Below are 26,971 nucleotides of genomic sequence, written 5' to 3' on the forward strand. Positions count from 1 at the left end.
TCACCTATTTGGATTTGTGGAAGACATTTAATAAAAACCCACATTCAAGATTACTAAAATGAGTTAAATATCATGGTACAGATGTGGTTCTACTTCAATGGTTAGAATAATGGTTGACTGGCTATAAACAAATAGTGTTTAATGGTCAAGTAATCAGTGGTGTGCTTCAGGCATCGATCTGGTGACCACTTCTCTTTTTCATATATATCAGTGACAATGACAATGGACTGCACTATAAGATACATCCAGCAAGAATAAAGTTTAGAGATACATTAATAGATGCCACAGAAGGTATGAATGTTGGGTGCATACAGCAGAAACACATTCTTATGAAACTGAAAGAAACAAATGCAAGTTGCTCCATGAGATAAAATTAGTAAGCAAAATAAATACATGTGAACCATAAAACATGTGGAAGTTCAAAGTCATAATATCAGGTACAATATGTGGTTGCAGTTCTCTTTTCAGTTCTGTATATACATACAGTCAGTTCAGTAGAATGATAACCTTCTTGCATTATACAGTTTCTTATTCCTTACAATTAATTTCGTTCATATATGTTCAACCTTATGTACTTCAGAAAGGTTTGCTCAACAGAGAATTCTCACATCTATTCTCATAAAAAAGGAAATCACAAAACCTATGATTAATTACATCCTAATGTAATAAAAAGTTTTCATATCAAGCTCTTTCCTCACCCAAACTAATTTGATTTTAAGGTAAAAAAAACATGAAACTAACATAGCTTTAAATATATATTATCAATATACAATATACATTCTGCAATATACATGACAGATGTCAGTAGACTCTGCCTGCAAGTGGTAACACTGTGAGTGAGAAGTCACCTTTGACAAATCTGTACCACAGTCAGTAGATGGTAGAGTACAGTGTCGTCGAGGACATTCTCTTCCTAAAGGACCCCATCTTACTGTACTCCTGTGGCTACATAATAATAATAAAAATAATACTAATAATAAAATAGTAATAATAATAATAATAATAATAATAATAATAATAATAATAATAATAATAATATACTGTACAAGGTATAAACCTCTGGTTATGGTGCACCTACAGTCATGCTGAAATATGATATTCAAACAGAATATTCTCTTAGTTTCCTTCATTAAATAAACTATAGTCACAATGATTGTCCAATACCTGAAAGTGCACAACTTTACTTTTCTTATTCTTAAACTGTTTTTCCACGAGCATAATAATAATAATAATAATAATAATAATAATAATAATAATAATAATACACATAGAATATAAGAAATCCATAATCCTTTAGACCAGCAATGTGTGGATTTTGGATTTTCATGTATTTTGAAGTACTGGCCTCTTATTGTGGTTTACAGATACTGTAACCCTCACAAAACATATTGTATACCTAATGAAATTTCTACTTATAATGTAAGTACATAAAGAATATGAAAAACATTATTTAAGACATCTACTGAAATTATTTATTGGGCATTCATGTTCCACACTGTTAGAAATCTTTAAGCTAGACCAAGGATTTTGAAAATTTAACAATTTTAGAAAAATGGATTTTTGATATTCTACCTGTTATAATATCACTCTTGTACATGAATTATATCCATGCAGTATAGCCATCACTTTTACATAACAGTTTCAAACTCACTCCTCTTGACAAAATAACATAAGCCAGATGTATAGCTTACTAACTGTTCCAGAGAGCTAAATTAATCTTTTTAAAGAAAAGTTAATCTTTCATTGCTTATATCCATTTTTACTAAGCATTTAACATTAAGAGAGGAAACAATCCAGTTGCTACATCTGGCAAATACAGCATTCCAATCTCTGCTTTAAATATAACATCGTGCCTAGGTCTTCAAATCATGAACCCTGAATCCTATAGCATACTACATACTGGACTCTAATGGGATAACAATGAATATTCACAAAGCATGCGACTTAGCTTTAATCTTTAAGGCTAAGCAGGTATGGCAGGGTAATATTCACTTTAGTCAGTTCTGAACTGGTTCCCTCCTTACTCTGGAGAATGTGAACTCATATTAGCAGAAAAAGACCATGTAAAAAAATGTTAGCAATATAACTGTTGCATCATGACTACTGACTAAATTGCAAAGACCCATAAATATATCTAGAACCCAGCATGAACAAATCATATACATGATTACTCAAGAGATAAAATAGATAAAAGGAAATATTCTGCCTATCTTTAGAGGTATTCTAAGGGTAAGAGAAATTATAGAAGTGGATGACACAAAGAGAGACATCTAAAGAAATCAGCACAACAAAATGTGACAACTATTGAGAATTTAATGTGACTAAGTGGGATGTGAAATGACAGTAACGTATGCTAAGGCAAAATGCTCAGTTTCAGTTGAATAATTGTGCAACAAAAATGTGTCAAAAAGGTTAACATATCAGGAAACATAACATGTCAAAACTGACTAGATTTTGTAACAACACAATGCAGAGATCAGTAACTCAAGCTTGAGAAAAAGCTTTCATGTTCTAGCCTTCTGCAAGAATGTATGGTACAAAGGCTTAAGATCTGTTGGAATTAAGGGTAATCAGCCCTTCATTTCTAATTTTTTTTTCAACGAAACAATGTGATTTACATAATTTCAATTGTAAAATATCTACTGAATTGTTATCTAGATAGGTAACCATTCAAGATTTCATTAAATGCTGCCAATTAATGCTATCATTATCAGTACTGATATCATTATGGTCAAGATAAACCAGGGAGTAGCCTACAGAGCTTGGCTGTGAATGGTAGGCTGTTGTTTCAATACATTATTCACGACAACTAGAAAGTGGATGTTGGCAACTGAAGCCCTTGTTCGTTTATTAAGGATACATCTTCATTAAGTTGGCAGAGGCAATTGGGCACAAAAGAATTATTTTTCATCATTCAGAAGAGTGGGTGAAAGGGGAATGATTAAGAGTTAATGTGAACAAAAGTAAATTGGTATGGTCCATCAGGGTGGGATGAGTTAAGTTCAAATGGAAAGGACGTGGATGAAGAACATTTTACTTATCAGTAGATGAAACTATGGGTTGTAGTGTTATGTGGTGGAAGAAAGGGATAAGCCTTGGGTGCACTCAGAGCATGTGGAAGGAGCAGTTAGTGAGCATAAGGGAAAAGATGGGTATTTTTCATAGCAGTCCTAAAAAGGTTGCATGGATATAAGTCTCGGGCCATGAATGTAAGGAAAAAAAGAGGGTGGATTTATAGAAAATAAAATGCATGAAAGCAATATGTGGTAAGTGGTTAGATAGTGTAATGAATAATAGTGTCAGAGATGTGGTAGTAAAAGTCGTCTAACTGAGAGGGCAGACCAGGGAGTGCAGATATAGTTCAGACATTTGGAAAGGATCACTGATGATGGATAACCGCCAACCTCCACCATTTTCCCTTTTTTTACTTCCCATGTTACCAGCAAAATATTCCTGCCTAACAATAACATATTTTTCTGAAAATATATCACCCCAGTAGCCAGCAATTTCTATTCCAACAAGGAAATGAATAAATTATTGGCAACCATTTAGAGGTTAGTCGTCATGTGTCTGGCAAGTTCATAAGCATGTTTACAGACAGGGAGCAGATATACAGAGTTGCCTTTTTATAGTACATATTTCCAATTAGCTCAATAAGGTACTCTTTAAACCTTATACAAACTTCATCCTTTGTTATTAGCATTCTCCTAAATTTGTCTAATATACACTCATTCCTACATACAACTCTCTCTTACATCTATCTACATTCTCCCAAAATAGCTGATTTTGTCCTTTAAAATCTCATTCATTTTTCTTGTATGATCCTCATTTGCTTTCCTTTCAGCAAAATTTTTTGTCACAGTCCTACCATATGACTAGGGAACTATGCCAAGAAAACATTCCTCAGTAATAGCAAAATAATGTTCCCTTTCATTTTACTGTATAAAATAAAGCATTCACTGACTTTAGAGTCATGATGCAAACAAACACTTTTCCATGCACCTACATACATGTTCTAAATGCACTCAACTGCAGTTTCATCTCTCCCAGTTTTAACACCTAAATCTGTGGTCTTCTACCTCAAATAAACTTTGTTCACTCTCCTTACCTTCAATTTTGCTGCAAAAATCCCTAGCTCCCTTATATCATCATCTCTAAACTTGTTCTTTATAACAGTCTCCAACTCTTTCCAAACTTCAACCTCTGTCTTATGCGATTTGCTAAACTTGTCTGGTAACTCTACCTTCACACATACCTTTCTTCTGCATCACTTAACCTCCTACCAATCAGACTGTTATTCTCACTGAAATTTTCATTCATCAATTTCCTGAGATCTTTACTAGCTTTCCTTACATTTATATGAAATAGTTTCGTTTCATTATTTTCTTACTAGAGATATTAAATTCTTTTTTCTTTGCCCTCCATTCCTCACTACTTTCAAGAAAACATTTCAATCACATAAATTTGTAATTTTGAAATTATTCAGCTTCCCATCATGGGAGTTAAATTATACATTCTAATTTTTTGATTTTTCAACTTCTATCATCCTTGCTCTTTCATTCATATCTCTAATCCTCGACCATACTAAAAATAAGGCTAAACTTCACAGGTCTAACATATGATCTGAGAGATCCCTATCTAACTTTCTCTGCCTCATACCTTTCACACTTCTCAAGGTATTGTTCCTTCCTATGAACATGTCAATCATTCTTGTCCATCCTGTCTTCTCTGTACATATACCATATAAACATGAGAACATGTCTTTATATATACATCTACAACACATCCTTTCATGAACACATACTTTCATTCTTGTCAAATTCACCAAAGATCCCTTACCTATCCACTTCTACATGTTAGCCCCACCACTATGGTAAAATCTCATCATAGGTACTTGTATGTAGGTAGGCACTCTGTCAGCCTTACCATATTTTACATGCAATTTATAATGTTTTAAGAAATCTCACCTGTAAAGCTCAGTCTGAGACCAAGTTGTCAAGCAGATTAGTTCAGTTAGACTGCTAAAGGCAACATAACAAAGACCTTGAAAACTACACAACCTGGCTGGTCTAGTACACTTTACAGGTTGTTGTTCAAGGTCTTTCTTTATTACTACATGGAATTGTCCATAGTGTTTCCAGCAACTGCAGGTGATGTAATGAGCAATTCTGAGTCCAAGTAATTTTTAGTTTTCCTTTTCTATTTATCTATATCTCTGATGCCTATTCTCTTTTGGAACTTCTCCAAGAGTGTAGCCACAACAAAAGTCTCCATATCTGGTGATCTCCAGTGCCACTTCTTAGCCTTTAGTACCTCACCTTTAACAGGCCACAGGCAAAAGTCAACTCCAACATAATGTTCCAACATACTACTTTTACCTAATGTGTCTCCTTAAAGTTCTGCCTAGTGTTCCCACCAACTACTTCTACCTAATACTCCCACCTAATGTTCCTACCTACTACTTGTACCTATTGCTCCTAATGTTTTGGCAAAAGGCAGGGCTAGCACACAGCTCTCACTACAGGAAAATCAAGAGTTATAAAGAATGAGTTATGTAAATTGAGTTTTGTCAACTGTTATAAGTAACAGGGAAAGATTGTATGTTAGTGGAGAGAATGCACACAACACTCTTCCATGCACCTACATAAATCTTCGAGGTACATTCGCTACAGTTTTATCTCTGCTCTTCACCATACACGCCAGTTTTACACCAAATCTTTCTCTTTTTACAATTATTACATCTATCAATTTTGGTGGTAATATTTCAGTCTTTCAAGCCTGCCTGGAATTATTTTTGGGTGTAATTCAGGAACTATGCCTTGTAAGGTTTACCACGTGTAAATAATGATGCATTTCTCCTTTTATCAGTCCACAAAGGAGAGAATAAATATTTGGAATTAACCCCAGTTTATAGTCTGTAGTGTTCCATTCTTTTGACAGGCTTGCTTATAAAAGGAGTGTCTTTTTCACTACAAGTTATGACCTTTAGCACTTTTTTCACAAAGCTATATGTCTAGTGCAAGATTGGAGCACAAGTGCAGTTAAATATTTCATACACTCCTCTGGTGTTCTGCTATCCCTGAGTGACTACTACGGTAATGTGTATGGCCCATTTCTTTTTCCCATTTCATACTTACTACTGAAATTGCATCTGCTTACTTCACCACCATGGTGGTAGGCATTAAGCTATTATGGTTTAGTATCTATGTATCTGAGTTGGACATATCTCAAACTGTCCAACTTATTTGTGGAAGGCATGTTCACCTAACTGGCTCTTCTATGTGCTATGATAGAATCTGTAAAAGTCTAAGTATTTCTCCTATGTGCAGCTTTTCATCTGAGCTACTTCTGATGAGATTTTAACCTATGATGCTGTTTTGTAGCCATGTCCACCTTAGTTGCTGTAGGTTGAAATCTCCTAGAAAGATTATATTTGGTATGCAGCTTCTAAATTAACTGAGGCAGGAAAAACATCTCTTATCTATTCAATATATTCATGTGATCTTGCATTTGGTGGCATAATGATCAATGCAATGGCCAAAGTAATGCTTTGATCTTGATGAAGAATGCTTCAAGAACATCTGAAGAATTTAGTACTTTGGATGTTGTAAAAGAATTCTTAATGTACCAAAACACTAAAATACTAAAAATGGGTGCCTTCAATCTCTCATATCTACGACAGGCATAATCTCTTCAGTTTTCTTTACTTTGACGTTATATTCGAGAGGAAAATCTGAAAAAAAAAAAAAAAAAAAAAAAAAATTCATGTTCATGTATTTTTCATTACATAGAAAAATTCTGGATTTAGTTTATAAAATAACTTAATTAGATATTTAGAAATCATAAAAAAAAATACAGAGCTTCAGGAAGACATATAACAGCTTCACTGTAAGTTATAATTTTTTTTTTGACTCGGTTCATTTTCAATCTGATCTGACTGATTCATACTAATTAGTTTGAGCAAATTCTTCATAAATTCTGCAACAGATTGCCTACTTTTAAGACACTAAATAAATGTAGAATAAAAGCCTTTAAAAAGCACTGTAAAGTACAGCAATGTGCATACTAATCTATCAATCTGAAGCAAGGGGAATCATATAAAATATAGCATAATACTTGCTCATAAGCAATGTGAACCTGTGTAACATCTGTAAATCTATACTTGGGGTAAGAGGTATAGCAGGTAGCAATGCACAGAATTCTTCTGTTTCAAGCATTGTTATGCAGTACTTTTCTGATATTTGAATAATAAGTGAACATACATATTACAATTTATGTGTTTTAAGAAGACTATTAACTATTCATTCACCAATATAATAAAACTGCGTGATACTGCATATATGATATAGCTGGGTTATTACTATTGTAAATTTTCTTATAATTTTTTTCAATGAAATTAAAGATACTTTTATACATAAAATCTACTTTTAGTTTAAGCTCCATAAACAAATGTATTGGGAAGCACCTATACTCTGAAGTGAGCGATGCAATCATACAGTTCTAGGGAAAAGACATGAATATTGCATGAAACCGAGTAAATCATGCTTTTTGAGTCTATTGTGGAAAGCACTTATGAATTTATTAGTTTCAAGGTAACAAACAAGAGTAGTATATTTCTTACAAGTCAAACTTCAAGAAGGAACAATTTTACAAGGTTATAAAAAACTGTGATGCAGGGATGAAACAATGTGAACCAGTTTAGCTATAAGAAAGGATGATGGAAAATTAGAAACTAAATGAATACATAAAGGCACAAGAACATACCAAATGTCAATGGCAAATATAACATTCAAAATGATGGGAGAAAGTTAGAAAAAAACAAGAATATTCAAGAGGTTGCATTAACAGTAGATAAAGAGAGGATATGAGTCATGGTATCATGAATCATAAATAATAATGCTACTTTGCAAAAAACCAAACATATCATGATGGGAATAAATAGCAAAGCAGTTGGTAATGGAGCAACAGATGATAATAAAGCTACACTAATGATGATGTGTAACCCAAACCCTAATTTGTTTTATAATTAAGAATCGGAAAAAATCAAGTCATAAATTCTTCCTGCATTTTTTTGGCTGTATTAACTATGTCCCCTGGCTATAAACCTTAAAAAGTTTGTCACAGGGATACAGGCACCATATACACATTTTATACAAAACAAAAGTTTGCAAAACAGGAAAATTCTGAACTTATTTAAGTTTACAGGTAATTTTCCGGTACTTACATAAACATACTATACCTGTACCTGTTTTTAAGAACTCAAATCTTTAAATGGAGCTCTGAATTAACTATTCCACCAAAATCAAAGAGAGAATCTGTCTTGTTCAGTGCCACTAAAATCTAAATACGATCCTCTATTCCACCATAACATCCAGTCTGTGAGATGTGAAGCATTCCTTTGTAATCAAGCCTTTTTTCACTATAATACCAATGTGAAGCAAATCTTACATTTTTTGTTCCTGGGTAATAAGTGTTACTTTCTAATTGACTATGTCTAAAAAGTATAGAAAATGGCTACCATTCCCTTGAAACTTTGCTTTTGTGATAAGGACAGTGATATTTTGAAATCTATCTATTGTTCAGAACATTCTAGATAGATTCCATGTTGAGTAGTTAATAAAGAACTTTCTGTGTTTCCAATAATATAAATGGTAATCAGAGAGGGGAGGAAGATGTAGATGCAGATTACAATTTCACAGCTGCAGCTGAGAAGAGACACCCATACCACCCCTATCAAAAAGACCTCAACGACTTGATCGGAGATGTCTCACAAAGTCCAGTGCCGAGCTTTTGACATCTATGCTCAAGCAGTGGAACTTGTTGGATGAAAGTGTGAAAATCTCAGATCAGAGGAAGTATCATCTAGGGTTTTCCAGCTTCTTCACCCATCAAGATGGGCTCTGCTTCTACCACAATGTAACCAGTCTGTTCGAGGCAATCAGAATTGCCTGTGACCCAAACAAGTGTTCAAGGTCCAGCATACCCTGGTGGAAGCACTTGCCTTTAAAGACTTCTTCCCTAAGTAGTCTGAGGCAAAGGTCAAAGCTGGTGTCTTTATCAGACCACGGATAAAGAAGACCCTGAACTGCAAGGAATTCCCAAAGAAGCTCACTGGGAAAGAGAGAGCAGCCTGGTGAAGCTTTGTTACAGTGGTTCAGGGCTTCCTGAACTATGTGGAGCTGGATGAGATTATGGTGAAGAACTACAGCAAAATGGGCTGCAAGATGTCCCTTAAAGTCCATATCCTTGACGCTCATCTTGATAATTCAAGAACAATGGACCATATTCGGAAGAGCAAGGCAAGTGCTTCCACCAGGATATACTGGACCTTGAACACTGCTACCATGTAGCATATAATGAGAACATGATGGGAGATTATATTTGGGGTCTGATTTGTGAAAGTGCTTTACAGTACAATCATAAATCTTGAAAAACTAATCATTTTAAATTTTTTATCACTTTTGTTTAAAATTTATGTAAATACGTTAATTCTTATTCATATGTTATTGTTTTTTTGACTTTATTTAAATTCAAAAGTGCAAATATGCCCATTGTCCACTTGGAAATAGGTAAACTTCAAAATATCCCTGTCCAGGTCACAGCAGCAAAATTTGAAGGGAATAATAGCCTTTTTCTCTACTTTTACACATAAACAATTAGGAAATAACATTTACTACCCAGGAACAAAAATTGTGTTACACAGTGTACTTTTCTGATGAAGTTATACAACTGAAATCTGATATAACAATATAGGAAAAAAGAAAAAAGAAAACAATGTGGTAATGTAAGCGCTAAGTTACGATAGATCATAAAGAGGCCTAATAATCCATAAACACTGATAAATATATAAACATAAATATGAAATATTTCAGGTTGCGATTCCTTGGCTCTGAATATCTATAAGCCTAAAAGACCAACTGTATTTTCACCCTACGAAATGTAGAATGCCACAAATGAAGTAAACTCTTCTGTAAGTATTAAATGAATGCATCTTGATGGTAAACATCTGTTGCTTGATGGACAAAGTACACCTACAGAAATACAAATTATTTAATATTCTAGTTATCAGCTCCAAATGATGGGTTAATAATCAATGCATGGCTGAATACTGTAAAGATATTTCTAAAAGTGTCAAACTGGCACAAGTACTGATTTCAGAAAAAAAAAAAAATGGTAGCATTCAGTAACCTATTACAAACACCAAAACAGTCAAATCCTACACATATTTCCAAATTCAATGGAACCATTTACTTTAAGTAAAATACTGTAGCCAGAAGTTCATGAAAAAAAAGGAACAAAAATGTGTGGGATTATTCATCCTATGAATCTGCTGTCTGGGTTACTGTCCCATGGTGGAGCCTGGCCAGAACTATTTGAAGGAAGATATAGCTTATGTACAGACTTCAGGTGTACATTAAGATTAGAACGTTGAGCTGATCGGTAAGAACAAAGGTGACACACGAATGGTTTTTCACCAGTGTGAGTGCGCATGTGTTTCTCAAACTCTGAACGGAAAAGAACCACACGACCACAAACAGGACAAGTAAGGGGGTTATTAGCCCGCCGCTGAGGTCGAGGAGCAGTTGCTGCCATAAGCACCCCAACTAACCCCCCAGGGCTACCTGAACCTACTGTTGCCAAATTTGCAGGGCTTGTGCTTATTCCCACAACACCAATATTTCCCGATAATGCCGTTAGATTAGGGTACCGCTGTACACCAAGATACTGGTGAGCATGTTCAATAGAAGTCGAGCTGTGTTCCAACCTCTCACCCTCACCAGGATCTCCCCTGTCGGTTGGTTCGGCCTTGATATGTGGTGGGGAACACGATGAATCCCTTAGAAACTGCTCCAGTGGTGACACCTGCAACGACAACACCAGGTGTCAGTGGCCGCTGGGCTGCATCCTTCATCATTCCTTATGTTTACAGCAGCATCTCCTAATGCTACCATATCTATCAACTGCACACATAATACCATACCATTGCCATGGAAAATGTGTGGGTGTGTGTAATTAACAATCTGCAGTTACCTATCTTTATTGCATGGGGAGGAAGTCTTACACTTATGGAGCCCAATCTCTTAAACATTCTCTACTAACTACCACGAAACTTTTTAAATCTATGTCTCAGTCATTTTATTTCATTCAGCACCACTCATGCTACAAAAGCACTTCTTTACATCTTTCTGAAGTTTCTTGCTAAAATTCATGTTATGTTCCCTGGCTGTTCTTTTCCTACATCTCTCAAAGAACTGTTCACTTTCCACTTCATCAATTTGTGTTAAAAAATTGAAGGTTGTGATCAGGTCTCCAATCACACTTCTCTTCCAAGCTGAGCAAATCTAAGGCCTCTAGCCTTTCCCACTGTGTGATTACTGTATGTGTGTTATGAAGAGAGAGTTTTTCACTCATGATGCCCCTTCTCTTCAGCTTGTATATATGCGTCATGTCTTTACTCCTAGGTATGTATGCGCATACACATACAAAAACTCACACACCCACTATGCCAGGTGTGTGTGTGTGTGTGTGTGTGTGTGTGTGTGTGTGTGCGTGTGTCTGGGGGGGCAATCATTTTAAAAATCACCCTATCAACATAAATTTTTGTGTATGCATGAATGTATGGCTAAGCATACATGAAAAGGATATTACCATGATAGCTTGTCTGCCCTACTATCTACAAGGAAACAGGAGTCTTATCATTTTGATCCTAGTACAATTGACCATTCTACATCTTTGTTCCCATATATGTTCATAGATCCTTCATGATTCATTTATACTGTTACTACTACAGTTTCTAGACTCTACATAAGAGTGCACTGTTTTCAAAAGTCAAATGATACGATAGTCAAAATACAAATCCAACTTGGATAAAACTTAGCAAACTGGCCAGGAGATAACTATACCACCAAAAAATCAAAAACTTATGTTGAAACAACTAACCTCCTACATACCTCTGATGAAAGTGTGCCTTAAGCAGGTATAATGCACAGCACTCACTGCATATCTTGCATTTCTTGCAATACTAGTGTTCTCTACTGCTACTCAGCAGGTATAGCTGTCTGTCTTAGTCCATTAGCCTGGTTTTGTTTGAAAGTTTTGATGTTGACCCAACACAAATTTCTTACCTCACTGGGTAGACCACAGTACAGCCTTTTCATTTTCATTTTCCTGACATGGCACTTCTGAATTTTTGTTCTCTTTTCATTAAATTTCCAGATATATTGGTAGAGTTAAAAATCATATATTTTTCTGTTATGCTAATTTTTTTATCCCGAAATGTTCAATTTTTGATACTCTACTTACTGCCATGCATAGATTACATAAATTTCTCTTCTTAATTTAAGGATTTTTTCATTTTTAAGTGAGGGTAGCAAAGGCAACTGAATTCCCCAATCAAGACCAACTCATAAATGCTTTCTATATATCATCATTTATAATCATACACAATCGGTATCCTGTGTCAGCAAGGTAGTGCCAGGAAACAGACGAAAATATATGTGTCACTCATATACACATATATATACATATCCCAGGGGATAATAGAGAAATAATACTTCCCATGTATTCTCCGAATGTGGTAGAAGGCGACTAAAGGGGTGCAGGCAGGAGGCTGGAAACCCCTCTCCTTGTATTCAAAGTTCTAAAAAGGGAAAGGGGGTTTTCTAAGTATGTATGTATGTGTATTCCTATGAGTCCCTAGAGAAAATGAAATAGGAATATCTTGATCATGCACAAAATTGTGATCCTTTCCAATATATATATATATATATATATATATATATATATATATATATATATATAGGTTTGGATGGTATTGCAGTGGAATTTATTAAAAAAGGGGGTGACTGTATTATTGACTGGTTGGTAAGGTTATTTCATGTATGTATGACTCATGGTGAGGTGCCTGAGGATTGGCAGAATGCATGCATAGTGCCATTGTACAAAGGCAAAGGGGATAAGAGTGAGTGCTCAAATTACAGAGGTATAAGTTTGTTGAGTATTCCTGGTAAATTATATGGGAGGGTATTGATTGAGAGGGTGAAGGCATGTACAGAGCATCAGATTGGGGAAGAGCAGTGTGGTTTCAGAAGTGGTAGAGGATGTGTGGATCAGGTGTTTGCTTTGAAGAATGTATGTGAGAAATACTTAGAAAAGCAAATGGATTTGTATGTAGCATTTATGGATCTGGAGAAGGCATATGATAGAGTTGATAGAGATGCTCTGTGGAAGGTATTAAGAATATATGGTGTGGGAGGCAAGTTGTTAGAAGCAGTGAAAAGTTTTTATCGAGGATGTAAGGCATGTGTACGTGTAGGAAGAGAGGAAAGTGATTGGTTCTCAGTGAATGTAGGTTTGCGGCAGGGATGTGTGATGTCTCCATGGTTGTTTTATTTGTTTATGGATGGGGTTGTTAGGGAGGTGAATGCAAGAGTTTTGGAAAGAGGGGCAAGTATGAAGTCTGTTGGGGATGAGAGAGCTTGGGAAGTGAGTCAGTTGTTGTTCGCTAATGACACAGCGCTGGTGGCTGATTCATGTGAGAAACTGCAGAAGCTGGTGACTGAGTTTGGTAAAGTGTGTGAAAGAAGAAAGTTAAGAGTAAATGTGAATAAGAGCAAGGTTATTAGGTACAATAGGGTTGAGGGTCAAGTCAATTGGGATGTAAGTTTGAATGGAGCAAAACTGGAGGAAGTAAAGTGTTTTAGATATCTGGGAGTGGATCTGACAGCGGATGGAACCATGGAAGCGGAAGTGGATCATAGGGTGGGGAGGGGGCGAAAATCCTGGGAGCCTTGAAGAATGTGTGGAAGTCAAGAACATTATCTCAGAAAGCAAAAATGGGTATGTTTGAAGGAATAGTGGTTCCAACAATGTTGTATGGTTGCGAGGCGTGGGCTATGGAGAGAGTTGTGCGCAGGAGGATGGATGTGCTGGAAATGAGATGTTTGAGGACAATGTGCGGTGTGAGGTGGTTTGATCGAGTAAGTAACGTAAGGGTAAGAGAGATGTGTGGGAATAAAAAGAGCGTGGTTGAGAGAGCAGAAGAGGGTGTTTTGAAATGGTTTGGGCACATGGAGAGAATGAGTGAGGAAAGATTGACCAAGAGGATATATGTGTCGGAGGTGGAGGGAACGAGGAGAAGTGGGAGACCAAATTGGAGGTGGAAAGATGGAGTGAAAAAGATTTTGTGTGATCGGGGCCTGAACATGCAGGAGGGTGAAAGGAGGGCAAGGAATAGAGTGAATTGGATCGATGTGGTATACCGGGGTTGACGTGCTGTCAGTGGATTGAATCAGGGCATGTGATGCGTCTGGGGTAAACCATGGAAAGCTGTGTAGGTATGTATATTTGCGTGTGTGGACGTATGTATATACATGTGTATGGGGCTGGGTTGGGCCATTTCTTTCGTCTGTTTCCTTGCGCTACCTCGCAAACACGGGAGACAGCGACAAAGCAAATATATATATATATATATATATATATATATATATATATATATATATATATATATATATATATATATATATATATTTTTTTTTATACTATTCGCTATTTCCCGCGATAGCGAGGTAGCGTTAAGAACAGAGGACTGGGCCTTTGAGGGAATATCCTCACCTGGACCTCTTCTCTGTTCCTTCTTTTGGAAAATTAAAAAGAAAAAAAAAAAAAAAAAAAAAAAACGAGAGGGGAGGATTTCCAGCCCCCCGCTCCCTTCCCTTTTAGTCGCCTTCTACAACACGCAGGGAATACGTGGGAAGTATTCTTTCTCCCCTATCCCCAGGGAATATATATATATATATATATATATATATATATATATATATATATATATCATTATCATTATCATACTTTGTTGCTGTCTCCCGTGACAGCGAGGAAGCACAAGGAAACAGACGAAAGAAATGGCCCAACCCACCCACATACACATGTATATACATACACGTCTACACACGCACATGTACATACCTATACATTTCAACGCATACATATATATACATACACAGACACATACATATATACACATGTACATAATTCATACTTGCTGCCTTTAATCATTCCTGTTGCCACCCCGCCACACATGAAAAGACAACCCCCTCCCCCCGCATGTGCATGAGGTAGCGCTAGGAAAAGACAACAAATGCCACATTCATTAACACTCAGTCTCTAGCTGTCATGTATAATGCACTGAAACCACAGCTCCCTTTCCACATCCGGGCCCCACAAAACTTTCCATGGTTTGCCCCAGATGCTTCACATGCCCTGGTTCAATCCAATGACAGCACGTCGACCCCAGTATACCACATCGTTCCAATTCACTCTATTCCTTGCACACCTTTCACCCTCCTGCATGTTCAGGCCCCAATTGCTCAAAATCTTTTCCACTCCATCTTTCCACCTCCACTTTGGTCTCCCACTTCTCCTCGTTTCCTCCACCTCCATACACACACACACACACACACACACATATATATATATATATATATATATATATATATATCTTTCTTTCTTTCATACTATTTGCCATTTCCCGCGATAGCGAGGTAGCGTTAAGAACAGAGGACTGGGTCTTTGAGGGAATATCCTCACCTGGCCCTCTTCTCTGTTCCTTCTTTTGGAAAAAAAAAAAAAAAAAAAAAAAAAAAAAAAAAAAAATATATATATATATATATATATATATATATATATACTTATTTATTTATTTTGCTTTGTCACTGTCTCCCGCGTTTGCGAGGTAGCGCAAGGAAACAGACGAAAGAAATGGCACACCCCCCATACACAATGTACACACACACACACACACACACACATATATATATATATATATATATATACATATATATCCCTATGAGTCCATGGGGAAAATGAAACATGATAAGTTCCCAAGCGCACTTTTGTGTAATAATCACATCATCAGGGGAGATAAAAGAAAGATACATAAGAGTCAGTTGATAAACAACGAAGAGACATAGCTAGGATGCCATTTGGTAAACAAGTGATTGTCCAAGACACACAACGAGCGTATCATAAACTTATTATGTGGACAAGAAGGTGAATTGTTTACAAATTTTATCAACAACAAAGTTATCCAATTTGTATAGACCTTCACTAATATATATATATATTTTGTTTTTCTATTTTTTTCATCATACTCAACTGCTGTTTCCCGCATCAGCTAGGTAGTGCAAGGAAACAGACGAAGAATGGCCCAACCACTCATATACACATATATATACATAAATGCCCATACACACAAATATACATGCATATCAATGTATACATACATATACATACATATATATATACACATGTATATATTCATACTTGCTACCCTCATCCATTCCCGTTGCTACCCCGCCACACAAGAAATAGGCCCCCCACGGCAAGGTAGCACCAGGAAAAGACAAAAAAAGGCCATATTCGCTCACACTCATTCTCTAGCTGTCATGTGTTATGCACCAAAACCACAGCTCCCTTTCCACATCCAGGCCCCACACACCTTTCCATGGTTTACCCCAGATACTTCGCATGCCCTAGTTCATTCCACTGATAGCATGTTTACCCCATTATACCACATTGTCACAATTCACTCTATTCCTTGCATACCTTTCACCATCCTGTATGTTCAGGCCCCAATTGCTCAAAATCTTTTTCACTCCATCCTTCCACCTCCACTTTGGTCTCCCGCTTCTTGCTCCCTCCACCTCTGACACAAATCCTCTTTGTCAATCTTTACTCACTCATTCTCTCCATGTGTCCAAACCATTTCAACACACCCTCTTCTCCTCTCTCAACCACACTCTTTCCATTACCAAACATATATCTTACCCTTTCATTACTTACTCAATCAAACCATCTCACACCACATATGTGGTCAAACATTTCATTTCCAACACATCCATCTTTCTCCGTACAACCCTATTTATGGCCCATGCCTTGCAACCATATAACATTGTTGGAACTACTATTCCCTCAAACATACCCATTTATGCTCTCCGAGATAACGTTCTCGACTTCCACACATTCTTCGACACTCCCAGGACCTTTGCCCCCTCCCCCACCCTGTGACTCGCTTCTGCTTTCATGGTTCCATCCGCTGCTAACAAAACTCCCAGATATCTAAAACACTTCACTTCTTCCAGTTTTTCTCCATTCAAACTTACCTCCCAATTAACTTGTCCTTCAACCCTACTGAACTAACCTTGCTCTTATTCACAATTACTCTCAACTTTCTCCTTTCACACACTTTACCAAACTGAGTCAACAACTTCTGCAGTTTCTCACCTGAATTATCAACCAATGCTGAATCATTCACCAGTGCTGAATCATCAGCGAACAACAACTGACTCATTTCCCAGGCCCTCTCATCCACAACAGACTGCATACTTGCCCCTCTCTCCAAAACTCTTGCATTCACCTCCCTAACAACTCCATCCATAACTAACCTTGCTCTTATTCACAATTACTCTCAACTTTCTCCTCTCACACACTTTACCAAACCCAGTCACCAACTTCTGCAGTTTCTCACCCAAATCAGCTACCAGCGCTGTATCATCAGCGAACAACAACTGACTCACTTCCCAGGCCATCTCATCCACAATAGACTGCATACTTGTCCCTCTCTCCAAAACTCTTGCATTCACCTTCTAAACACCCACATCCATAAACAAACTAAAGAAACATGAGGACATCACGTGCCCCTGCAGCAAACTGACATTCACTGGGAACCAATCACTCTCCTCTCTTCCTAATCATACACATGCCTTACATCCTTGGTAAAAACTTTTCACTGCTTCTAGCAACTTACCTCCCACACCATATACTCTGAAAACCTTCCACAAAGCATCTCTATCAACTCTACCATATGCCTTTTCCAGATCCATAAATGCTACATACAAATCCATCTGTTTTTCCAAGTATTTCTCACATACATTTTTCAAAACAAACACCTGATCCACACATCCTCTACCACATTTGAAACCAATGCTCTTCCCCAATATGATGTTCTGTACATGCCTTTACCTTCTCAATCAATACCCTCCCATAGAATTTCCCAGGAATACTCAACAAACTTATGCCTCTGTAATTTGAACACTCACCTCTATCCCCTTTGCCTTTGTACAAAGGCACTATGCATGCATTCTGCCAATCCTCAGGTACTTCACCATGATCCATACATACACTGAATATCCTTATAAACCAATCAACAACAACAGTCACCCCTTTAATATAAATATATATATATATATATATATATATTATCCCTGGGGATAGGGGAGCAAGAATACTTCCCATGTATTCCCTGCGTGTCGTAGAAGGCGACTAAAAGGGGAGGGAGCGGGGGGCTGGAAATCCTCCCCTCTCATTTTTTTTTTTTAATTTTCCAAAAGAAGGAACAGAGAATTGGGCCAGGTGAGGGTAGTCCCTCAAAGGCCCAGTCATCTGTTCTTAACGCTACCTCGCTAATGCGGGAAATGGCGAATAGTTTGAAAGAAGAAAAGAAATATATATATATAATATATATATATATATATTCTTTCTTTTAAACTATTCGCCATTTCCCGCGTTAGCGAGGTAGCGTTAAGAACAGAGGACTGGGCTTTTTTTGGAATATCCTCACCTGGCCCCCTCTGTTCCTTCTTTTGGAAAATTAAAAAAAAAAAAAAAAAAAACGAGAGGGGAGGATTTCCAATCCCCTGCTCCCTCCCCTTTTAGTCGCCTTCTACGACACGCAGGGAATACGTGGGAAGTATTCTTAATCCCCTATCCCCAGGGATAATATATATATATATATATATATATATATATATATATATATATATATATAAGGAGGTAAATAAAGTGGGTAAGACAAGGGAGCAAATGGGAACTTCAGTGAAGGGCGCAAATGGGGAGGTGATAACAAGTAGTGGTGATGTGAGAAGGAGATGGAGTGAGTATTTTGAAGGTTTGTTGAATGTGTTTGATGATAGAGTGGCAGATATAGGGTGTTTTGGTCGAGGTGGTGTTTTAGATATCTGGGAGTGGATCTGGCAGCGGATGGAACCATGGAAGCGGAAGTGGATCATAGGGTGGGGGAGGGGGCGAAAATTCTGGGAGCCTTGAAGAATGTGTGGAAGTCGAGAACATTATCTCGGAAAGCAAAAATGGGTATGTTTGAAGGAATAGTGGTTCCAACAATGTTGTATGGTTGCGAGGCGTGGGCTATGGATAGAGTTGTGCACAGGAGGATGGATGTGCTGGAAATGAGATGTTTGAGGACAATGTGTGGTGTGAGGTGGTTTGATCGAGTAAGTAACGTAGGGGTAAGAGAGACGTGTGGAAATAAAAAGAGCGTGGTTGAGAGAGCAGAAGAGGGTGTTTTGAAATGGTTTGGGCACATGGAGAGAATGAGTGAGGAAAGATTGACCAAGAGGATATATGTGTCGGAGGTGGAGGGAACAAGAAGAGGGAGACCAAATTGGAGGTGGAAAGATGGAGTGAAAAAGATTTTGTGTGATCGGGGCCTGAACATGCAGGAGGGTGAAAGGAGGGCAAGGAATAGAGTGAATTGAAGCGATGTGGTATACCGGGGTTGACGTGCTGTCAGTGGATTGAATCAGGGCATGTGAAGCGTCTGGGGTAAACCATGGAAAGCTGTGTAGGTATGTATATTTGCGTGTGTGGACGTATGTATATACATGTGTATGGGGGTGGGTTGGGCCATTTCTTTTGTCTGTTTCCTTGCGCTACCTCGCAAACGCAGGAGACAGCGGAAAAAAAAAAAAAAAAAAAATATATATATATATATATATATATATATATATATATATATATATATATATATATATCTTTTTTTTAATTATACCTTGTCGCTGTCTCTAGCGTTAGTGATGTAACGCAAGGAAACAGACGAAAGAAAGGCCCAATCCACCCACATACACATGTATATACATACACGTCCACACATGCACATATACATACCTATACATTTCAACGTACACATATATACACATACACAGACATATACATATATACACATGTACATAATTCATACTTGCTGCCTTTATTCATTCCCATCGCCACCCTGCGTTAGCGCAAGGAAACAGACAAAAGGATGGCCCAACCCACCCACATACACATGTATATATATATATATATATACACACACATCCACACATGCACAAATACCTTATATTTATTTTTTTTATTATTATACTTTGTCGCTGTCTCCCGCGTTTGCGAGGTAGCGCAAGGAAACAGACGAAAGAAATGGCCCAACCCCCCCATACACATGTATATACATACGTCCACACACGCAAATATACACACCTACACAGCTCTCCATGGTTTACCCCAGACGCTTCACATGCCTTGATTCAATCCACTAACAGCACGTCAACCCGGTATACCACATCGCTCCAATTTACTCTATTCCTTGCCCTCCTTTCACCCTCCTGCATGTTCAGGCCCCGATCACACAAAATCTTCTTCACTCCATCCCTCCACCTCCAATTTGGTCTCCCTCTTCTCCTCGTTCCCTCGCTCTTTTTATTTCCACACATCTCTCTTACCCTTACGTTACTCACTCGATCAAACCACCTCACACCACACATTGTCCTCAAACATCTCATTTCCAGCACATCCATCCTCCTGCGCACAACTCTATCCATAGCCCACGCCTCGCAACCATACAACATTGTTGGAACCACTATTCCTTCAAACATACCCATTTTTGCTTTCCGAGATATCTATACATTTCAATATATACAAATACACAGACATATACATATATACACATGTACATAACTCATACTTACTGCCTTTATTCATTACTGTCACCACCCCACGACAGCAAGGTAGCGCAAGGAACCAGTCGAAAGAATGGCCCAACCCGTCCAAATACACATGAATATACATACATGTCCACACACGCACATATACATACCTATACATTTCAACATATACATATATACATATACAGAGACATATACATATATACACATTTACATAATTCATGCTTGCTGCCTCTATTCATTCCTGTCACCACCCCGTCACACATGAAATAACAACAACAACAACAACAACCCGGCATGTGCGAGGTAGTGCTAGGAAAACATGACAAAGGCCACATTCATTCACACTCAGTCTCTACCTGTTGTGTGATGCACCGAAACCACAGCTCCCTTTTCACATCCAGGTCCCACAAAACTTTCCATATACATATATCCTCTTTGTCGATGTTTCCTCACTCATTCTCTCCATGTGACCAAACCATTTCAATACACCCTCTTCTGCTCTCTCAACCACACTCTTTGTATTTCCAAACATCTCTTTTACCCTTTCATTACTTACTCGATCAAACCACCTCACACCACATATTGCCCTCAAACATTTCATTTCCAACACAGCCACCCTCCTATGCACAACCCTATCTATAGCCCATGCCTCGCAACCATATAACATTGTTGGAAACACTATTCCTTCAAACATATCCATTTCTGCCCTCCGAGATAACGTTCTCGAGTTCCACACATTCTTCAACGCTCCAAGGACCTTTGCCCCCTCCCCAACCCTGTGACTAACTTCTGCTTAAATGGTTCCATCTGCTCCAAAATCAACTCCCAGATATCTAAAACACTTCACTTCCTCCAGTTTTTCTCTATTCAAACTGACCTCCCAATTAACTTGTCCCTCAACCCTACTGAACCAAATTACCTTGCTCTTATTCAAATTTGCTTTCAGCTTTCTTCTTTCACACACTTTACCAAACTCAGTCACCAACTTTTGCAGTTTCTCACCCGAATCAGCCACCAGTGCTATATCATCAGCGAACAACAATTTGCTTACTTCCCAAGCCCTCTCATTCACAACAGACTGCATACTTGCCCCTCTCTCCAAAACTCTCACGTTCACCTCCCTAACAACCCCATCCACAAAACAAATTAGATAACCATGGAGACATCATGCACCCCTGCCACAAACCGACATTCACTGGGAACCAATCACTTTCCTCTCTTCCTACTCATATACATGCCTTACATCCTTGATAAAAACTTTTAACTGCTTCTACCAACTTACCTCCCACACCATATACTCTTAATACCTTCCAAAAAGCATCTCTATTAACTTTATCATATGCCTTCTCCAGATCCATAAATGCTGCATACAAATCGATCTCATTTTCTAAGTATTTCTCACATACAATCTTCAAAGCAAACACCTGATTCACACATCCTCCACCACTTCTGAAACCACACTGCTCTTCCCAAATCTGATGCTCTGTACATGCCTTTATCCTCTTAATCAATACCCTCCCATATAATTTCCTAAGATTACTAAAAAAAACTTATGCCTCTATAATTTGAACACTCACCTTTATCCACTTTGCCTTTGTACAATGGAACTATGCATGCATTCTGCCAATCCTCAGGCACTTCACCATGAACCATACATACACTGAATATCCTTCCCAACCAGTCAACAACACAGTCACCCCCATTTTTAATAAATTCCAGTGCAATACCATCCAAACCCGCCACCTTGCAGGCTTTCATCTTCTGCAAAGCTTTCACTACCTCTTCTCTGTTTACCAAACCATTTTTTCTGACCTTTCTCACTTTGCCCACCTCCTCGACCAAAACACACTATATCTCCCACCCTATCATCAAACACACTCAACAAACCTTCAAAATACTCACTCCACCTCTTTCTCACTTCACCACTACTTCTTATTACCTCCTCATCTGCCCCTTCACTGATGTTCCCAATTGTTCTCTTGTCTTACGCACTTTATTTACCTCCTTCCAAAACATCATTTTATTCTCCCTAAAATTTAATGAAACTCTTTCAACCCAACTCTCATATGCCCTCTTTTCACCTCTTGCACCTTTCTCATGACCTCCTGCCTCATTCTTTTATATATTTCCCTGTCATTCAAACTACTTCCCTCCAAAAATCGTCCAAATGCCTATCTTCTCTTTCACTAACAATCTTACTTCTTCATTCCACCACTCACTACCCTTTCTAATCTGCCCACCTACTACCTTGCGCAAGCCATCACTGCTTCCCTAAATACATCCCATTCCTCCCACACTCCCCTTACATCATTTGCTCTCACCTTTATCCATTCTGACTTAATCTCTCCTGGTACTTCCTCAAACAAGTCTCCTTCCCAAGCTCACTTACTCTCAACACTCTCTTCACCCCAACACTCACTCTTCTTTTCTGAAAACCTCTACAAATCTTCGCCTTCACCTCCACAAGATAATGATCAGACACCCCTCCAGTTGCCCCTCTCAGCATATTAATATCTAAAGTCTCTCTTTCACGCGCCTATCAATTAACACGTAATCCAATAAAGATCTCTGGCCATCTCTCCTATTTACATACGTACACTTATGTATATCTATGTATATCTCTCTTTTTAAACCAGGTATTCCCAATCACCAGCCCTTTTTCAGCACACAAATCTACAAGCTCTTCACCATTTCCATTTACAACACTGAACACCCCATGTACACCAATTATACCCTCAACTGCCACATTACTTACCTTTACTTCAATTCACCCATCACTGTAACCCGGTCTCTTGCATCAAAGCTGTGAAAACACTCACTCAGCTGCTCCCAAAACAATTGCATCTCATGATCTTTCTTCCCATGAACAGGTGCATAGGTGCTAATAATTACCCATCTCTCTCCATCCACTTTCAGTTTTACCCATATCAATCAAGAGTTTACTTTCTTACACTCTATTACATACACTTACATATCACACACACACACACATATATATATATATATATATATATATATATATATATATATATATATTATCCCTGGGGATAGGGGAGAAAGAATACTTCCCACGTATTCCCTGCGTGTCGTAGAAGGCGACTAAAAGGGGAGGGAGCGGGTGGCTTGAAATCCTCCCCTCTCTTTTTTTTTCCTAATTTTTTTTTTCAATTTTCCTATAGAAGGAACAGAGAAGGGGGCCAGGTGAGGATATTCCCTCAAAGGCCCAGTCCTCTGTTCTTAACCCTACCTTGCTAACGCGGGAAATGGCAAATAGTTTGAAAGAAAAGAATATATATATATATATATATATATATATATATATATATATATATATATATATATATATATATACATACATATACATGACAGCTAGAGACTGAGTGTGAACGAATGTGGCCTTTGTTGGCTTTTTGTAGCGCTACCTCGCGCACATGCGGGAAAAGTGGTTGTTATTTCATGTGTGGCGGGGTGGCGATGGGAATGAATAAAGACGGGCAGTATGAATTATGTACATGTGTATATATATGTCTGTGTGTGTATATATATGTATACATTGAGATGTATAGGTATGTATATTTGAATGTGTGGATGTGTATGTATATACATGTGCATGTGGGTGGGTTGGGCCATTCTTTTGTCTGTTTCCTTGCGCTACCTCGCTAACGCAGGAGACAGCGACAAAGCAAAATGATAATAATATAAATATATATATATATATATATATATATATATATATATATATATATATATATATATATATATACATGTGTGTGTGTGTGTGTGTGTATATGAGTGGATGGGCCATTCTTTGTCTCTTTCCTGACACTACCTCACTGACACAGGAAACAGTGATTAAGTATAATAAATAAATGAATAAATAAAATATATATATATATATATATATATATATATATATATATATATATATATATATATATATATATTTATATATATATATTTATATTATTATCATTTTGCTTTGTCGCTGTCTCCTGCGTTAGCGAGGTAGCGCAAGGAAACAGACAAAAGAATGGCCCAACCCACCCACATGTTAATGTGCTGAGAGGTGCAACTGGAGGGATGTCTGATCATTATCTTGTGGAGGCGAAGGTGAAGATTTGTATGGGTTTTCAGAAAAGAAGAGTGAAAGTTGGGGTGAGGAGAGTGGTGAGAGTAAGTGAGCTTGGGAAGGAGACTTGTGTGAGGAAGTACCAGGAGAGACTGAGTACAGAATGGAAAAAGGTGAGAACAATGGAAGTAAGGGGAGTGGGGGAGGAATGGGATGTATTTAGGGAATCAGTGATGGATTGCACAAAAGATACTTGTGGCATGAGAAGAGTGGGAGGTGGGTTGATTAGAAAGGGTAGTGAGTGGTGGGATGAAGAAGTAAGATTATTAGTGAAAGAGAAGAGAGAGGCATTTGGACGAGTTATGCAAGGAAAAAATGCAATTGAGTGGGAGATGTATAAAAGGAAGAGACAGGAGGTCAAGAGAAAGGTGCAAGAGGTGAAAAAGAGGGCAAATGAGAGTTGGGGTGAGAGAGTATCATTAAATTTTAGGGAGAATAAAAAGATGTTCTGGAAGGAGGTAAATAAAGTGCATAAGACAAGGGAGCAAATGGGAACTTCAGTGAAGGGCGCAAATGGGGAGGTGATAACAAGTAGTGGTGATGTGAGAAGGAGATGGAGTGAGTATTTTGAAGGTTTGTTGAATGTGTTTGATGATAGAGTGGCAGATATAGGGTGTTTTGGTCGAGGTGGTGTGCAAAGTGAGAGGGTTAGGGAAAATGATATGGCAAACAGAGAAGAGGTAGTAAAAGCTTTGCAGAAGATGAAAGCCGGCAAGGCAGTAGGTTTCGATGGTATTGCAGTGGAATTTATTAAAAAAGGGGATGACTGTATTATTAACTGGTTGGTAAGGTTATTTAATGTATGTATGACTCATGGTGAGGTGCCTGAGGATTGGCGGAATGCGTGCATAGTGCCATTGTACAAAGGCAAAGGGGATAAGAGTGAGTGCTCAAATTACAGAGGTATAAGTTTGTTGAGTATTCCTGGTAAATTATATGGGAGGGTATTGATTGAGAGGGTGAAGGCATGTACAGAGCATCAGATTGGGGAAGAGCAGTGTGGTTTCAGAAGTGGTAGAGGATGTGTGGATCAGGTGTTTGCTTTGAAGAATGTATGTGAGAAATACTTAGAAAAGCAAATGGATTAGTATGTAGCATTTATGGATCTGGAGAAGGCATATGATAGAGTTGATAGAGATGCTCTGTGGAAGGTATTAAGAATATATGGTGTGGGAGGCAAGTTGTTAGAAGCAGTGAAAAGTTTTTATCAAGGATGTAAGGTATGTGTACGTGAAGGAAGAGAGGAAAGTGATTGGTTCTCAGTGAATGTAGGTTTGCGGCAGGGGTGTGTGATGTCTCCATGGTTGTTTAATTTGTTTATGGATGGGGTTGTTAGGGAGGTGAATGCAAGAGTTTTGGAAAGAGGGGCAAGTATGAAGTCTGTTGGGGATGAGAGAGCTTGGGAAGTGAGTCAGTTGTTGTTCGCTGATGATACAGCGCTGGTGGCTGATTCATGTGAGAAACTGCAGAAGCTGGTGACTGAGTTTGGTAAAGTGTGTGAAAGAAAAAAGTTAAGAGTAAATGTAAATTTAGCAAGGTAATTAGGTACAGTAAGGTTGAGGGTCAAGTCGATTGGGAGGTAAGTTTGAATGGAGAAAAACAGGAGGAAGTAAAGTGTTTTAGATATCTGGGAGTGGATCTGGCAGCGGATGGAACCATGGAAGTGGAAGTGGATCATAGGGTGGGGGAGGGGGTGAAAATCCTGGGAGCCTTGAAGAATGTGTGGAAGTCAAGAACATTATCTCGGAAAGCAAAAATGGGTATGTTTGAAGGAATAGTGGTTCCAACAATGTTGTATGGCTGCGAGGTGTGGGCTACGGATAGAGTTGTGCGCAGGAGGATGGATGTGCTGGAAATGAGATGTTTGAGGACAATGTGTGGTGTGAGATGGTTTGATCGAGTAAGTAACGTAAGGGTAAGAGAGATGTGTGGAAATAAAAAGAGCGTGGTTGAGAGAGCAGAAGAGGGTGTTTTGAAATGGTTTGGGCACATGGAGAGAATGAGTGAGGAAAGATTGACCAAGAGGATATATGTGTCGGAGGTGGAGGGAACGAGGAGAAGTGGGAGA

The 26,971-nt window shown here is 38.0% G+C and overlaps 1 protein-coding gene across 11 annotated transcripts in view; it reads right to left on the reverse strand.

The window, feature by feature from the left end:
• The window catches only part of LOC139746704 (uncharacterized), a 385,796-nt gene that overhangs the window by 67,877 nt on the left and 290,948 nt on the right, over nt 1–26,971 (reverse strand). Inside the window, exon 6 of one of the 11 annotated variants that reach the window (XM_071658162.1) lies at nt 738–10,863. The exons of the other annotated variants lie outside the window; for them this stretch is intronic. Coding sequence (XP_071514263.1) covers nt 10,315–10,863 — 549 coding nt within the window. The 3' untranslated portion in view covers nt 738–10,314. Of the gene's footprint in view, nt 1–737; nt 10,864–26,971 lie in introns of those variants that run through there. 11 annotated transcript variants of the gene reach the window in all.

The sequence above is a fragment of the Panulirus ornatus genome, chromosome 66 (assembly GCF_036320965.1).
Source record: "Panulirus ornatus isolate Po-2019 chromosome 66, ASM3632096v1, whole genome shotgun sequence".
In the NCBI taxonomy this organism is placed as follows: domain Eukaryota; kingdom Metazoa; phylum Arthropoda; class Malacostraca; order Decapoda; family Palinuridae; genus Panulirus; species Panulirus ornatus.